At 47.8% G+C, this 17,840-nt stretch overlaps 1 protein-coding gene across 1 annotated transcript; it reads left to right on the top strand.

Moving 5' to 3' along the window:
• Positions 1-1,369: 1,369 nt before the first annotated feature.
• LOC308248575 (gamma-crystallin F-like) lies at positions 1,370-4,172 on the top strand (the record flags this gene model as incomplete). Its single annotated transcript, XM_080668696.1, has 2 exons — positions 1,370-1,492; positions 3,900-4,172. The coding sequence occupies 2 exons, from the start codon at positions 1,370-1,372 to the stop codon at positions 4,170-4,172; spliced, it is 396 nt and encodes a 131-aa protein (XP_080524822.1).
• Between the last annotated feature and the right edge of the window lie 13,668 nt (positions 4,173-17,840).

Raw genomic sequence — 17,840 nt, 5'->3', positions numbered from 1 at the left:
GTGGGTAGTTCTTTGAGCATGAAAGAGGCTAAAGGCATCAGGCATCTTCCACACTGGTGCTCTTTCCCGTCCATTGAACCATTCACTTCCTGGCGGAGAAATACGTCCTCAAGTCTTCCCGGGGGCCCAGCTCTAGGTCTTCATTCCACCACCCACCCATTCCAGCTGGGGCTCTGGGTGGTCATGTCACTCATTTCCTGTGAGTCCAAAGCCTCCTGCCCTCTTGTCCCCCAGAGAACAAAGGTGTTTCTAGATTCTTCCAGAAAGCGTTTCTCGGGAAATTGGTTTTATTTTAGAAGGCTCTAGTAGGCCATCTATTTTTTGTTTTGTTTTAAACATATTACCTTTTCTTTATTTCTTTAAACTTAGAAATGTCCCTTTTAGTTCGTCTTTCTGAGGTTAAGCATTTTAAAGCTTAATCCCTTTTGACGCACAATTAGTCCAGATAAAACATTTAATCCTCAGCTACTTCCCTGTGTGGCTGCAACAAAATTAAAACCAGACCAAACACTGAAGCTCTGGGCTTGCTGTGTTGGTGTGTTTCTGTTTGTTTGCTTACCAAACTGCAAGTGTGAAATCCTGTGGACTCTCCTGGTCAGCACCCCAATTTCCTACCCTCTTCAGAGAGGAAGTTGCTTAAAGGACTAATTTGAAATTCAACATTCAGTTAAAGTCATTTTCTTCCTGGCAACAATTGGTATTTGATGTTGCGCATAAGCAGTATGAGCATTCTTGCAGATTTCACATTTACCATAAGCAGGCCCTGTCTTTTTTTTTTTTTTTTTTGCTCTCCCACGTACAATTTTTTGTTTTTCCCCAACCTATACAAATAACAGTGTAGACTATATACGAAAAGGCTGAAGCTCTACTTCTATTATTAAATAGACAATGCCCCGAAGAGGTTTTTTTTTTTTCCAAATACGCTCCACAGCATCAACCAATAATAGCAACCCGAATACTCCAGAGAGAATGGGACCAACACCCACAATAAGGCCCTTGGACTAGGACAGCAAAGAGAAAAAAGGGAACACGAAATTCCCCTCCTCACCCGGGGCCCCTTTTGTGCTGTTCCTGCCAACGCAGCAGCCGGCTGCTATATAGACCCGCCGCTGCCCCTGCCGCCCAGCCACCGACCCGCCCGTCCATCAACCAGCCATGGGGAAGGTGAGGCGGGCGCGCAGGCCGGCAGGGGCCCCTGCAGAGCCCGGCGGGGCCCAGGCCACTGAGCCTCTCCTTCCCTTCCTTGCAGATCACCTTCTACGAGGACCGCGGCTTCCAGGGCCGCCGCTACGAGTGCAGCAGCGACCACCCCAACCTGCAGCCCTACCTCAGCCGCTGCAACTCCATCCGCGTGGACAGCGGCTGCTGGATGCTCTATGAGCGCCCCGACTACCAGGGCGCCCAGTACTTCCTGCGGCGCGGCGACTACCCCGACCCCCAGCAGTGGCTGGGCCTCAGCGACGCGGTCCGCTCCTGCCGCCTCATCCCCCAGGTGAGTCGGTCCCCCGGGTCCCTCTGCGCCCTCCAGTAACCGCGCCCCACTCACTCACCCTGCAGGGCCGTAGTCTGCTTTTTCTGGCTCTAATGTTCTCCTTCCCTTTATTAATATCTTTAAGGTTTCTTCCATTGAAAAGGTATGTGATGCAATGCTTTTTTTAAAAAAAATTTTTTATTATTGATTTCAGAGAAAGGAAGGGAGAGGGGGAGTGGGATAGGAACATCAATGATGAGAGAGAATCCTTGATGGGCTGCCTCCTGCACGCCCCCCACTGGGGATCGAGCCCCCAAGCCGGCATGTGCCTTGACCAGTAATCAAACGGAGACCTCCTGGTTCATAGGTCAGTGCTCAACCACTGAACCACGCTGGCTGGGCTGTGATGGATGGCTTTTAATTGAAAATTTTATTTTACTTTGTTAAAATTAAACTGACCTCCATTGGGCAAAAGTACTGCACCATATTGTTCAGAGTGTCAAGGCCACAGGTGGTGACCGAGCCACTCCTTACCATCAGGTGGCCTGAGGATAGTGACTGGCACTGTTTCTCTTTTTTCCTCATCTGTGAAATGGGGCCAATGGGAGTAACTAATTCCTACAGTTCTCATGAGGATGAAAGGAACTTATCTTACACATGCGAAGCCACTCCTCCCCCCAAATACAAACTATTGTTACCAATGTCAAGGGCCCCTCAAGTCCTGCCTTTTGAGTGGGGAAACAGGTAAAAATGGTACCAACAACGTGATTCCAACAGCTCCTGCAAAGCCCTCTCTGACCCAAACAATGCCCCAGCGGCCTGAACTCCACCCTTAGGGATCCTCTGATTTGACTATGACAGAGTCTGGGGGAAATGTACCACTTTTGTGAAGTTTGAAACCCCCTCCGAGGGTTTAATGCCTTGATAGGACCCAGGCTGCCATTAGGAGCCTGGAAATCGGGGCTTCCCCTTTGCAGCCCTGCCTCTTCTGATCCCAGGCTGCAAGCTCTGGCCTTAGTTTCTCGTAAAAAAGGAAAAGGCTGATAATGCTGCTCCACAGGTGCCGGGCTGGCCTGGAGATCAAATTAGGAAACGTACCTGTGAGTCCCTTACGGACCATGGAAGATGCATTATCGCAGTCTTTTATTCGGCAGAATGAATTGCTTATGAGAGCCTTCCATGGCAAAGAGGATTTCATGGTGGAAGAAGGAAGACACTGAATGGGTACCTGCTGGGTAGGAACAAGCCGATAAAAGAACAAGGGCTCAAGGAAAGACACAAGATAGGCTCAGCACTAACCGCTTACGTTTCCATTTCTCCAAAGGTTTTATAATCTCTTGATCTGTAAAGGCCTCTTTCATGATCTTGAGCTTCCATTTGTATTAATTACCTAAAACTGTTTTGCAGGAACATATATTAGAGCTGAGAATAGAAACCTAATCTTTATGATGGTGCCCACTTGTCAAAATTTGAGAGTAACAGGACTTAAAGTAGAAAGGAAGATATTAAGGAATTGCCTATGCATAATTGCCACCAGTCTGTGCCTGACTTTGGGGAAAGCAATTTGACTTTTTCTGTCCCTAGCCTCTTGTAATACTGTCAAGAGTCAAAATAATGCCTGGCTGGTGTGGCTCAATGGTTGAGCATAAACCTATGAACTCAGAAATCACGGTTTGATTCCCAGTCTGGACACATGCCCTGGTTGCGGGCTTGATCCCCAGCAGGGGGTGTGCAGGAGGCAGCCCATCAATGATTCTCTCTCATCATTGATGTGTCTAGTCCTCTCCCCCTCCCCCTTTCTCTCTCTGAAACCAATAAAAACATATTTAAAAAAATAAATATAATGAACTCTTTTTAAAAAGAGTCAAAACAATGCCATCTGGCAGTGATATATTTGTCTTTTCATTTTTATTATTTTATATCATCCAGTATGCAGAGCCCCAGAAGACCATACGTCTATGAAGGGGAGAGCAAACCAAATATATAAAATTGTTATTTAAAAATGGCACTAAAGCTCTGGCCAAATGATTTAGTTGGTTGGAGTGTCATTCCGTACATTGATGTTTTTCTCTCTCTCCCCACTTCCTCCCTCTAAATATATCCTGAGGTGAAATTTTAAAAAAGGATGATACTAAATAGAGCCAGCATGTATGGTCGATATAGGTTGTGACCCAAAAAACTCTAGGGAGCACCATTCATATCATGGTCTCCATGAATAACGACTTTTTGACTTTTAGAGGGTACAACTCTCCAGCTGTACACAGCAGCCCTGGTATTGGAAGTCTCTCTCTTTAGCATATTCATCTTTGACACAGAAAAGATAGAGAAATGTCCACCCCCCCCCCCCCCCCCCCAGAGCTGTGTGGGATTGGTTGCTACCAGCTGGGTTTTCTGACTTTTCCTCGTCGGCTGATTGCTGAATCCACAGAGCAGCTCCCACAGGATCAGACTGTACGAGAGGGAAGACTGCAGAGGCCAGATGGTGGAGACCACGGAGGACTGCTCCTCTCTCCAGGACCGCCTCCACTTCCAGGAGGTGCACTCCTTCAGCGTGCTGGAGGGCTGCTGGGTCCTCTACGAGATGCCCAGCTACCGGGGGCGGCAGTACCTGCTGCGGCCGGGGGACTACAGGCGCTCCCACGACTGGGGGGCCGCCAGCGCCCGAGTGGGCTCCCTGAGGAGGGCCACGGATTTCTATTGAAAGGTCTTTCCTCTACCCTTTCCTCCATCTGGAAGCTAATAAACTATTTCCTGTGTGTTTCATGCAGCCATGCAGTCCTGTTTTCCTTTCAGGCTCCTTGGAAGGGCTCCGCAAAAATCAAGCTGGAATAATGTGCACTTTCTTACATGTATTAGAGGAAAGGGTGGTGTGGGGAGCGGATAAAAGCACAGCCTTTGGGGCCAGAATGCCTGGGTCAAGTCCACTTCCCACCTATAGGTGACCCGGCAAGCTACTTAGCATTTCTGTGCCTCCACTTCCTGATTTGGAAAATTTGGGGTAACAGCCCTGTTCGGTGCAGTTCAGTTGGTTGGAGCATCATCCCTTACACCAAAAGGTGGCAGGTTCAATTCCCGGTCAGGGCACGTATGTAACTTGCAGGTTCAATTCCCGGTCACAGTGCATGCGGGAAGCAGCCGATCTATGTTTCTCACATGGATGCTTCTCTCTCTCTCTCTCTCTCTCTCTCTCTCTCTCTCTCTCTCTCTCTTCCCTCCTTTCTCTCTTAAAATCAGAGAAAATCAATGAAAGCATATTCCTTGGGTGAGGATTAAACATAAAATAAAAGATGAAGAAGGCTTTAGAACCCAGTTATGCTTAAATTCACTCTCAGCTGAATTTATTACTAACAAGACAGCTCTCCATTCACAAATGCTCACCTTTTCTCTTTGTACCCTGCTTCTCACATCTTTCTTTATTGCTGATTTATGGTTCCTGTAATTTTCTTCCTCTTTTTTTTTTTTTTTAGTGAAAAGTTGGAAGACTTTTGTGCCAGAGAGAGAATTCCACAAATGCACACTCTTTAAAGTAGCTCCCTTTTCTTCTTAGATAACACCTTGACTTAATCCAGATAATCGCCCCACCCAGAAGGAAGGCAAGGAGGGTTTAAAAGCCTTTTCCAAAGTCATGACTGGTAAGAGATTACTTTGCACCTTTAAATATAGTCGGCTATGCAGTGTACTCAGAGCAGACTCACGATGTAGCCAAAGCGCTCTTGAGCAAGTGTAAATATTATGTTGAGGGCTCTGTGACACGTCATAAGCATTTCATAAAAGAAGCTGAAGAGAGGCCTGACAGTTGGTGGGTGTTCACCGGCAGGGGTGGCCCTTTGGAGCGGCTGGGCCTTCAGCAGAGCCTCTTGCCTTCTTCCTCCATCTCAGCACCTGACACATCCACTTCTAATGTGGGAACCTCTGAGTTCATGAGTAAGATGGATCCCACTCTTGTTCAAATGTTTCCTCTAGTTCACCTTCTAGCTCAACTCCTGTTCACTTGTGATTCCAACTCTTCTTTATACACTTCACGTTTTTCTTATCGTTGTATGTACAGGATATGAATTGTTTTATAGACGTCTTCATTAATATCCTTTAGAAAACAAAAGGATACCTCTTCCAAATCTCATTGGCTAACTTCCTGTGTTCCTCTACCCCTCTCTCATCTCACTGGTCTTAAAATATCCCAAATCAGCCCTGACCGGTTTGGCTCAGTGGATAGAGCGTCGGCCTGCAGACTGAAGGGTCCCAGGTTTGATTCCAGTCAAAGGCATGTATCTTGGTTGCGGGCACATCCCCAGTAGGGGGTGTGCAAGAGGCAGCTGATCGATGTTTCTCTCTCATCGATGTTTCTAACTCTCTATCCTTCTCCCTTCCTCTCTGTAAAAAATCAATAAAATATATTAAAAAATAAAATAAACAGAAGATGGCAGCTAATCTACTAAACCTTGCCTGTTATTTAAAAAAAAAGAAAAATCCCAAATCAATCTAAGCGTATTCGGAGATGACAAGCAGTATGCAGGTAATAACAGTGCCTCCTCCACTGCCCATCCTTGCATTTAAAAGCCACAACCAATCGATGTGTCTCTTTCACATCGGTGTTTCTCTCTGTCTCTCCCTCTCCCTCCCACTCTCTCTAAAAATCAATGGAAAAAAATATCCTCCGATGAGGATAATAAAAAAATAAAAGCCACAACCTTGGTTCTTTAGAATAACACCCACGCGGTGTGTCTTGAGGATCCCTGGAACAGTATCCTCCAAGTGATGTTTGTCTCTGCCTGAACACTCCTGCTCCCAGCTTACTCTGGTCTGAAAGGTGAGAGCTGGGAGCTGTTGATGTAGCTCAGCAATATAGTTCATGTCCTTCTGTCCTCTGGGCTCTGCTAAGCATTCCAGAACACCTCGACCATGTGTCCCACCTGGGAGGGGAGCGCTGGAAGGCAGCCCAGGTCCCAGAGGCCCTCGACACTCCAGCTTTGAAATGCACCCTCTCCCTCTCCCTCTGCCTTTGTGGCCACCTGCCTCCCCCTCTCAGGGTCCTGGCTTAGAAAATAAGATAAATCCTGTCTTAATCTCAACATCTTTTCATTCCATGAAATCAAACTAAACTGTCTTACCATCAGAGTTTCCATGAACCAGCACAGAGTTGCTTGAGGTGTAGCCCTGGCTGCTGTGGCTCAGTTGGTTGTATGTCACCCATGCACCGAGAGGTCACCAGTTCGATTCCCAGTCAGAGCACATGCTCAGGGTGCAGGAGGCAGCTGATTTATGTTTCTCTCTCTCTCTCTCTCTCTCTCGCTCTCTCTCTCTCTCCTTCAAATCAATAAAAACATTTTTTTTAAAAGAATTGCTTGAGGTATAGAAAAACCTCCACACATCTGATGTCCAGAAAAATAGATGTGTTCAGAGGATTGTATGTAGTGACAAGGAAAACAGTCGTGTGCTTCTTCTTTAATCCAAGCATCATTCTCCAATAAAAGAAACCAGGGCTCCTAAGGAGAAGTGATTCATTCCAGGGCAGGAGCAGAGGAAAAGACAAGATGAGTCTGGAGCACCTCGTGGTACCAGAAAGTAAGAAAATGCTCAAAGGGAGGGGGTGAGGAGGGGAGAGACACAGGAAGCAAGCTGGTGCGCGCCTAATGACAAAAGCTGGGCCCGTTAAACTGCTGTCTCTCAGCTTGCCCCGGGCTAATGAGGGTTCAGTGTAACTGCCACCCTCCGGGGAGCTTTTTAAAACCGAGACACGGTGGGAAGAGACCGCTTTCCTACCCCCTCCTCATTGGAGCCATCAATTTTAACATCTCTATTGGCTCCGGGGCAAACAAAAAAATTCCCCATGTGGTATAACACACACTATTATAATTGCAGAGATAAAACCTAATTGGCACTGTTGAGTGCCAATCGCTGCTGAGGTGATTCTCCACTGAGGTTTATGGCACAGGAAAACACTGAGATTCTTTAAGCATCTGGAATCTATTTGCAGACACGGAGAGCCGCCTTGCTGGCACGTGGCCTGGACGGCGCAGCAGTGAGCAGGGGCTGAGCAGCTGCTGAAAGCACAGCAGCCCGGGAGGCTGGCCTGCTGTTTCCACAATGTTTCTTGCTGCCACGCAGCCAATAATAATAATCGTCCACAGTTACAGTGTTTCCAGCGCCTCGGGCACGGCGCCAATCATTCACATCCCTTTGCTTGTTCAATCCTTTCCCAACAACTACAGGAGGTAGGTCCTGGCGCGTCTGCATTCAACAAGGATGTGAGTTCAGAACAGGTATTGAGTGATCCAGGGCCATGGACGGGCAGGAGCTGAGCCCGGATTCGGAGCTAGGGTTCTCTGACTGCAGAATCCTCACATTTCACAGCCCCTCCGTGCGGGGTCAGGACACGCTTTAGCATAGGAAGATGGGGTGGGGGACAGGAACTGGTATATCCCCCGGATGGGGCATGTCTAGCGGTGATTTGCCAGAAGGAAAGGGGCAGAGCGAGAGGCAGAGAAAGTGCCCCACCTAGAGGACTGGAAACAGAAGGGAGGGATCTTTGAAACGAGAAACAGCTGCTTGGGAGGGTTCAGGCCTGTAACACTCAAGAAATCAGGCTGGATTTGTCATTTCTGTCGTTTTAGAGATCATCAGCAAGAGGATAAAAGGTGTGGCTAGCTGGGGTCCTGCGTCCAAAAAACATTCTTGTAGCACATTTGCAGGCCTGGAGGCAGCAGGGAGGCCCCTCCCCCCTCCCCCAGGCACATCGCTCATGTTCCAGGGCACGCCATGCCACCATCAGGGTCTTCTCCAAAGATCACCTGCACTGTTACACAGGGAAGAGCACGAAGAAGTGTCCCGGGAAGCTGCCCTCGGCCAGGAAGCGTTAAGGATGCTTTCCAAGGAACAGGAACCGGTCTCTGTGCTCCTGATGAGAGAGGACAGTGCAGCTGGACCACGACCAACTGTCTTGTTAATCAGGAGGGAGCTGGGCCACCCTGCCCCCTTCGGAGGAGGGGCTCACTCGAGTCTGTGAGAGCAGGCCAGGGACCCCTCCTCTGACATGGGGATTTAGACATGGGGGTGGGCTCCCTGTTGAAAATTTTAAAAAATTTTATATTTCAGTAACAGTTTACATTCAGTATTATTCTGTATTAATTTCAGGTATACAGCACAGTGGTTAGATAATCATATACTTTACAAAGTGTTTTCCCCGATATTTCCAGTACCCACCTGGGACATACATAGTTATGACAATATATATTTTTATTTAATTCTCACCTGAGAATATTTTTTCCATTGATTTTTAGAGAGAGTGGAAGAGAGAGGGACAGACAAAGAGAAATATTGATGTGAGAGAAACTCATCGATTGGTTGCCTCCTGCATGTGCCCTGACCAGGCCCCGGCCGGGGAGAAGCCTGCAACCGAGGTACGTGACCTTGACCGGACTCGAACCCGGGACCCTTCCATCTGCAGGCCGATGCTCTATCCACTGAGCCAAACTGGCTAGGGCTACAATATTATTGACTATATTCCCTATGTGTTACTGTACATTCTTGGGACTATTTTGTAACTCTCAATCCCTTCACCTTTTCACCCAGTTTCCCAACCTCCCTCCCCTCTGGCAACCATCAATCCAGTCTCTGTATCTCTGTTAAATTTTTTTAAAAAGAAAAAAATTGTGTCAGCCAAGAATGAGAAACCCCTGTGGGTATCATATGATTATTGTTAATTATCTTCCGTTGAAAATGTTATGGACTTTTTGGGGTTTTTTGTAAAAGGGCAAGTTTCGTTCCTTGCAGGCGTAGGAGGCCTGAGATCTTAGAAGACAAAGCAAAGAGAAAACGTCAGCTGGAAGCAGAAGCTGAGAAGAGCCAGGAAAACGTGAGCACACCGTGGGAGGCGCGGGGTTCTGGCGGGAAGGGGCGGCGTGGAGCTGGCCGTCGGTACCTGGGACCGGAGCAGAGAAGGGCTCCTCCTCCGACGAGCATGGACTGTGTGAACCGCCGAGGTCCAGGGAGAAGCACACAGGCTAGTGGGTCTGAGTCCTCACAGCGTTCAAGACCAGACAAGACATGGCAGCACAACTTCCCAGCAGCACCTAGTGATGTGTCAACCAAAGGGATAACAGGAGCTGGAGAACGAGGGACAAGGAGAACCTGGCCAGGTGCCAGGAACACACCTGCTGCACTGCTGCTCCAGTCTGGGCTGCTGGCCCAGCAGGGAACTCAGGCAAGAAGGGGACGCCAGTCAAATGTCACCCCTGCTAGAGGGAGAGGAGGCTTGTGGGCAGAGCTTGGTGTCCAGTGGAAATCTGGGATTTTGTTCACCTCCGTGGCTTTTTTTTATTGTTGTTAATCCTCACCGAGTATATTTTTCCATTGATTTTTAGAGGGAGTAGAAGGGAGAGAGACAGAGAGAAAAACATTGATGTAAACGAGACACATCAATGGGTTGCCTTCACATACGCCCTGATCAGTTTGCAACCGAGGTACATGCCCTTGACTGGAATTGAACCTGGGCCCCTTCAGTCCACAGGCCGATGCTCTTTTAACTGAGCCAACCTGGCTAGGGATCACTGATTTTTGGAGAGAGTGGGAGGGAGTGGGGAGAGAGAAACACCGATGCGAGAAAGAAACATTGATTGATTGCCTCCTGCACATGCCCCCGACTGGGGCTGGGGATCAAACCTTAACTGGGAATCAAACCCAAGACCCTTCAGTGTGCGGGCTAATACTCCAACCACTGAACCACAGTGGTCAGAGCTCACCTCCATTGCTTCTGGGATCACTGGCTGTAACCTATGTTGGTTCCTAAGTGACCAACCTTTTTAATATCTTGGTGAGCCCACTTTCTCCTTGACTTGATAATTAGAAGAGCAGAGCCTGCAGGCAATGGGTATTGCTGGCAGCTGGGACACTTGAGCAAGCAGGGATTGGGCCCAGACACAGGTGAAGACCTGCTATGCCAGCCACCCATTCACTCAAACAATAGTTCAACACGGGTTCATTGAGCACCTATGATATTCCAGGTCCCAGTGCTGCTGAGTTAAGCAGAGGAATTTCAGAGACGGTGAGATAGTACTGCCATTAAAGCGATGGGGAAGGAGCTGACGTTGATCGAGCCCTTACCTGCCAATCACCATAGCAGGTTCTGTGAATGCTCAGAGGAATAAGGGCCTTTCCCCTTTAGGAGCTCAGAGTCCAGCAGGAGAGCCAGACCCACAATTCCCTTGAGGTAAAATGCACTTAACTGGGAGGCGCTGGGGACATGAAGGACTTTGAGGCGCAGAAGAAACACGGGAACTCTTCCTGGGTAAGTAAGGAGAACCCCAGAGCGGGGTTTCTATTTCCCCCCGGGGCACTGACCTTGGAGAAGGATTTTAAATTATGAGTGAGAATTTAACAATTGAGGAAGAGCAGAAGGATGCTGATAACACCAGAACAGCCTGAGGCAGGGTGAACACAGAGGTATGGCTGGGCCTGGTGCCTTGGCAGGCAGAGAGGGAGCCAGCACGGCTGGAGAAGCCGGTATCAGCAGTGGGGGAGGTGCAGAGCCAGAGAAGACACCGGGAAGGTGGGTGGAGCAGGGCAGGGGTACTTGCAGATCACGGGGGACCAGGAAAGGCATTCAGCAGGCTGGTGCCATTGGACCTATTTCCTTAAAGACAAAGGACAGACAAGTGGGCGGAGGGACGCATGTAGGGAACCCAGGGAACCCCAAGAGCATCTGCAGGGAACTGGGCCAACTAACTACAGGTGGCCCTGCCCCATCAGGGGCAGCTGGCCGAACCCCCAGCATCCTGGGGAAAGGAGGGCCCAGGGTGTCAGGATCTTCCAACTTTTCATGAAAATCTAGAATTGTACCTTCTGACGTTAACTATCCTCCCACCACCCTAATCCTATCTAATAAAAGAGTAATATGCAAATTAACCATCACTCTGCTACACCCACAAGCCATACCCACAAGCCATGACCACCAGCCAATCAGGAGCGAATATGCAAATAAACCCAACCAAGATGGCTACAGCCACAGAGAGCAGGAGGGAGGCTTGGGTTTCCCTGGCAATGGAGGAAGCCAAGCTTTCCGCCTGCCCTTGCCGGCCTAGGCCTCCACTCAAGGCTACAAAGTTTCAATGATAGAAGATACATAAATCCAAACAGAAATGGCTGCCTCCAAGGAGCAAGCAGAAGGCTTGGCTCCGCTCCAGGCTACAAAGTTTCAATTGTAGAAGATAAATATACCCCAGATACCAGGGCCTCCGCTTGGGTCGCCAGGGGGCGTGGCCGGCCTGCAAACCACCACAGGCCCCTCGCCCAGGCCGCCCCACACCCCAAGGGAACCCCCACCCTGATCCGGGACACTCTTCAGGGCAAACCAGCTGGCCCCCACCTATGCACCAGGCTTCTATCCTATCTAATAAAAGAGTAATATGCAGATTGATCATCACTCCAACACACAAGATGGCTGCCCCATGTGGTCAAAGATCCTGCCCCCATATGGACACAGATGGCCACCACAAGATGGCCAGCAAGGGAGGGCAGTTGGGAGGGACCAGGCCTGCAAGGGAGGGCAGTTGCGGGCGATCAAGCCTGCAGGGGAGGGCAGTTAGGGGTGACCAAGCCAGCAGAGGAGGGAAGTTGGGGGCGACCAGGCATGCAGGGAAAGGCAGTTGGGAGAGACCCAGGCCTGCAGGGGAGAGCAGTTGGGGGGGACCAGGCCTGCAGGGGAGGGCAGTTAGGGGTGACCAGGCCTGCAGGGGAGGGCAGTTGGGAGGGACCAGGCCTGCAGGGGAGGGCAGTTAGGGGCAAACAGGCTGGCAGGGGAGCAGTTAAGCATCAATCAGGCTGGCAGGGGAGTGGTTAGGGGGTGATCAGGCTGGCAGGCAGAAGCGGTTAGGGGCAATCAGGAAGGCAGGCAGGCGAGCAGTTGGGAGCCAGCAGTCCTGGGTTGTGATGTCCACTGGGATTGGGCCTAAATGGGCAGTCGGACATCCCTTGAGGGGTCCCAGATTGGAGAGGGTGCAGGCTGGGCTGAGGGACACCTCCCCCCCCCCCCCCCCCCGTGCACAAATTTCGTGCACCGGGCCTCTAGTTTTTAATAATGGCTTAAAGTTTTAAAAATCAGCCCGGCCAGCGTGGTTCAATGGTTGAGCGTTGACCTATGAACCAGGAGGTCACGGTTTGATTCCCAGTCAAGGGCATGTGCCCAGGTTGTGGGCTCGATCCCCAGTAGGGGGCGTGTAGGAGGCAGCTGATCAATGATTCTCTTCTCATCATTGATGTTTCTCTCTCTCTCTCTCTCTCTCTCTCTCTCTCTCTCTCTCTTCTTTCCTCTCTGAAATCAATAAAAATCTATTTTAAAAAATATATATTTTTAAAAACTTAAAAAAAATCATCACATAGGGCAAACAAAACATCCTGAGTCAAATTTCTGTACAATTAGGAACAAAGGAAGGATCGAAACTCCAGAGAGTATCATTTGGCAATTAAGCCCTGAAATTAGACAGACCTGTGTTTGAATTCTGGCTTTTCCAGCTAAGCAATCAGGAGGCCCGGGGTAAGGTCTGTAGCCTCTCTGAGCCTCATTAAGCAAGGCGATTGGCAGGGTTGTTGTGAGGGCTAAATAGTGCATGTTAAGCATTTAGCACAGGACCTGGCATATAATCAGGTTTTAATCTGTGTAAGCTTCTGTTGTTGATATAGCCATTGCATTATTATTACTGCGCATTGTGTATTGTGTTACCGGGTAGTCAATGCATTATTCTCCTTTTAATAAGTTAAGAGTTGAGGTTGTTTTTTATAAGATTTAAAGCACCACAAATAACACTACAACCTTTAAAAAAAAAAACCACCTCATCTTTCCCTAGTTTTGGTACCCATAGTAGTAAAAAAAAAAAAAAAAGCAAGAAAGTAATGTAGCTGGCGTTATCTTCCAGAAAACATAAACCTGAAATCATCAAATCTTTCTCTCAAGAGTATGTGCCAATTACATTGTTTAATGTGCCTCATTCTTTTTCTCACTTCTTTCGAAGTCTTGCAAATAAGTTTTTAACTCAGAAGAAATTTTCCAGCTTACTTTCTCAACAATAATGGAGTTTGGTAGACATTTTATTTTTTTATTTATTTTTTTTTAATAAATCTTTATTCAGATTATTACAATTGTTTCTCCTTTCCCCCCCCATAGCTCCCCTCCACCCATTTCCCACCCCACCTTCTGCCCTTACCTCCCCCCCACTGTCCTCATCCATAGGTGTATGATTTTTGTCCAGTCTCTTCATGAACCCCCCATACCCCTTTCCCCCTGAGAATTATCAGTCTACTCCCTTTCTATGCCCCTGATTCTATTATATTCACCAGATTATTCTGTTCCTCAGGTTTTTAATTCACTTGATTTTTAGGTTCACTTGTTGATAGATATGTATTTGTTGTTCATAATTTTTATCTTTACTTTTTTCTTCTTCCTCTTCTTTAAGAATACCTTTCAGCATTTCATATAATACTGGTTTGGTGGTGATGAACTCCTTTAGCTTTTTCTTATCTGTGAAGCTCTTTATCTGCCCTTCAATTCTGAATGATAGCTTTGCTGGGTAGAGTAATCTTGGTTGTAGGTTCTTGCTATTCATCATTTGAATATTTCTTGCCACTCCCTTCTGGCCTGCACAGTTTCTGTTGAGAAATCAGCTGACAGTCGTATGGGTGCTCCCTTGTAGGTAACTAACTGTTTTTCTCTTGCTGCTTTTAATATTCTCTCTTTGTCTTTTGCTCTTGGCATTTTAATTATGATGTGTCTTGGTGTGGTCCTCTTTGGATTCCTTTTGTTTGGGGTTCTGTGTGCTTCCTGGACTTGTAAGTCTATTTCTTTCACCAGGTGGGGGAAGTTTTCTGTCATTATTTCTTCAAATAGGTTTTCAGTATCTTGCTCTCTCTCTTTTCTGGCACCCCCATAATTCTGATGTTGGTACACTTGAAGTTGTCCCAGAGTCTTCTTACACTATCTTCAACTTTTTAAATTTTTTTTTTTCTTTTTGCTTTTTTGGTTGAGTATTTTTTGCTTCTTTGTATTTCAATTCTTTGACTTGATTCTTGTGTTCCTCTAGTCTGTTTTGGGGTCTCTGTATAATATTTTTTATTTCAGTCAGTGTATGTTTAATTTCTAGTTGGTCCTTTTTCATATCTTCGAGGGTCTCATTATATTTATCGGCCTTTTCTAGGATATTCTTGAAAAGCCTTATAACCGTGGTTTTGAATTCTATATCCAGTTGTTTGTTTTCCTCCATTTCTTTCGTTTGTGATCTGTTTCTTTGACGCCGCATTTTCACTGCTTCCCTGAGTTGGTAGGGTGGATTTGTGTGCTAGGTTTCCTATATGGCCCAGTGGGTCGGCCTCCCCAGTTTACCTGAGGTGGATACTCTTGGTGCACCCCTTTGTGGACTGTGTGTACAGCCTTGTTGTAGTTAAGTCTTGATTGTTGTTGGTATCACTGGGAGGAATTGACCTCCAGTCCAGTTGGCTGTAAGGATCAGCTGTGTCTATGCTGGGAGAAGTTCGGTGCTGGAGACAGCCTTATAGGATTAGACTTGCCAAATTGCAATAGCCTCTGTGCTCAGCTTGGATGGGGTGGAGTCTCAGGGCAGAGCAGACAGTTTTGGCTTTCCGTCAGCCTTGCCCTTGCGTGCACATGCGTGCCTTCAGACCTCTGCCTTCCCCGGCTCCCGAGTCTCCGCCCGAGAGTCCAGACTCCCCCCACAAGAGCATGGGTCCCCAGGGGCTCGCCTGGAACTGGGGTTCAGTGCATTCAGAACTGGGGCTCAGTGCAGTCAGGAGCTTCTGACTACCTTCCACTAGGGAAAGCCTGTGGCAACCTCCGCAGCCTTTGTGCGCACTGGCATGTGCGCGCCCCCAGACCTCTGCCTTCCCGGCTTCTGAGTCTCCACCCGAGAGTCTAGATTCCCCCCCATAAGAGCGTGGGTCCCCAGGGGCTCGCCTGGAACTGGGGTCAGTGCAGTCAGAATTGGGGTTCAGTGCGGTCGGGGGCTTCCTTCCCCCTTCCGCCAGAGAAAGTCAGCCAGGCTCTCAGCCGCCCTTCCTCTCTGCGCGCACAGAGACCCTTTGCCGTACCTCCAATTCTCTGTGAGCTTTTCTCTTTTCTTCTAGTTGTAGAATTTTCACTCAGCCAGCTTTCCTGTGGTTCTGGATGGTGTCCGTTCTGTCTTTTAGTTGTAGTTTTGAAATTGTTGTGCGAGGCAGCAGTTTAGGTGCTTACCTATGCCGCCATCTTGGTTTCTCTGGTAGACATTTTAAATACCCTAACCTAAATTAAAATTAAAGGCAAAGTTGACAGCTTAAAGGACCCTGAGTGAACAACTGTCTCATGGGCAAGAGCTAGGTGTTCAATGCTTTACACCGGGGGTGGGGAACCTTTTTTCTGCGAAGGGCCATTTGGGTAGTTATAATATTCTCGGGCCATACAAAATTATCAACTTAAAAATCAGCCTGCTATATTTGGTCAAACATTTAATTAACTCACCCCTAATGCCGTGGCAGGGCCAGACCAAATGCTTTTGTGGGACTTATATGGCCCAAGGGCCAGACGTTCCCCACCCCTGCTTTACACTAATCCTGCAAATATTTTGGGTCCAACTTCGCTCAGAGGGCATTCGGTAGATTAGCAGTAGCTGTTAGGTTTGACCTATACTGGAGTTTCATTTCTGCCTTCTAGCACAATAGGAAAGGTAAGATCAACCCGCATGGAGTCAGAATGTACATAACCCTGAACTGAGACCACTGTCATATTGGGCATGACTCTTCCAATAGCAAGTGACTGAAAACTAACTCACACGAGGTTAAACAAAAAGAGAATTTATTGGCCCACATAATTGAAGGGCTTCAGGCATGCCTGGAGGCAGGGGTTCAAGCAGTCACTCTCTGGACCCTCCGTCCTCCTCAGCTCTGCTCGCCCCTGTGCTGGCTTTCCTCTCCACAGGCTCTTTCCACGTAGTGGACCTCAACAGCTCCAGGCTCTCAGCATTCTAGAATCCCAACGGAGAGCTCTAATAAAGTCTTGGCATTGAGTCTCATTGGCCTCGTTTGAGTGAATTTCCCTTTTCCGGAGCCAGTCACTGTGACCAGTAGAATCGAATCCTAACAAATGGCTGAGATGGAAGTTTGGCCTAAAAGCTGCAATTGGAGCACAGAGTCATGAGACCTAAGCCGCATGGAACGAGAATGAGGATGAGGTGTTTACTTGAGGGAAAAGGGGATTTAGGAAAACGGAATAGATTCCAAGCAGGAAAAAATTCCCAGCTGCCTGCCCCCAGGTGATGCCCCCATGTGCACTGCATGTAGCAAACACCACTGCCATTCAGCAGGCGCTACCAGTTCCATCACTACCAGGGACTCAGAAGCCAGGAGTGTGGCCTATTGGTAGCACCTTTGATTTCTCAGGAATCAAAGCAGAATGTGGTTTCTTCTCCCTTGGAGTTAGAATGCTTTTTAAAAAACCATGTTACTGGAAGGATTTAGGGTTTGGTCAGAACTTCAGTAACAGTGAGTAGACCCTGGGATGGAATTACCGCGCTAAGTTGTAGGATTGTTCTGCCATGAACTGTCTGCAACACGGGCCCAATGAACTTGCTGATCTCTTCAAGGCAAGTCTGGGGGTGACCTACAAAATGATCCCAGCTCTTTGTATGGCCAAGTCTCCCCACAACTATATAACTAGTGTGGTCCTTTAATCTATTATCTCATGTTGAAAACCAGACCTTGAACTTCTGACAATTTCTGAAACCAGGGCCCACTTATAAAGCCCCCCCTTATAACTTCTTACGGCAGGATTGTGCATCAAGAAGAGGTTTGATTTTGAGGTCACCGGCTTTGAATTTAAGTCTCCAATGTGCTTCTCTTTTATGTCTAATTTGTGCTTTTTATTTGACAGCGATAGAATTGACATATAACATGATGTTAGTTCCAGGTGTACAACACGATGATTCGATATTTGCATATATCGGAAAATGACCACACATCCATCCCCACACAGAGTTACAATTTTTTTTTTTTTTGTGATGAGAACTTTTAAGATCTACTCTCTTAGCACCTTTCAAATATACCCGCCAGTATTGTTAACTACAGGCACCAGGCTGTGCATGACATCCCCATAAAATGTGCTCCTTGTCGCAACTCTCTGAGCCTCGGGTTCCTTTTCTCTCAGACTCCAATAGGAATTCCTGCCCTGTCGACCTCACTGGCTTTTTATGAGAAGCAAATCTGATAATGTTCAGGAAGCCAGTATTTAAACTAGAACACGTTCTACGTAATTGTAGGGTGGACACGTGGGGTTATTCTATGGTAAAGCTGCTGTTAGAGAGCCTCTCAACTTCCAACACATTCCTCGACTCTCCCA

Source organism: Plecotus auritus (assembly GCF_963455305.1).
Source record: "Plecotus auritus genome assembly, chromosome: 5".
In the NCBI taxonomy this organism is placed as follows: Eukaryota; Metazoa; Chordata; class Mammalia; order Chiroptera; family Vespertilionidae; genus Plecotus; species Plecotus auritus.
Note: the sequence above shows the minus strand (reverse complement) of the source record. Positions and strands in the feature narration are given on the sequence as shown.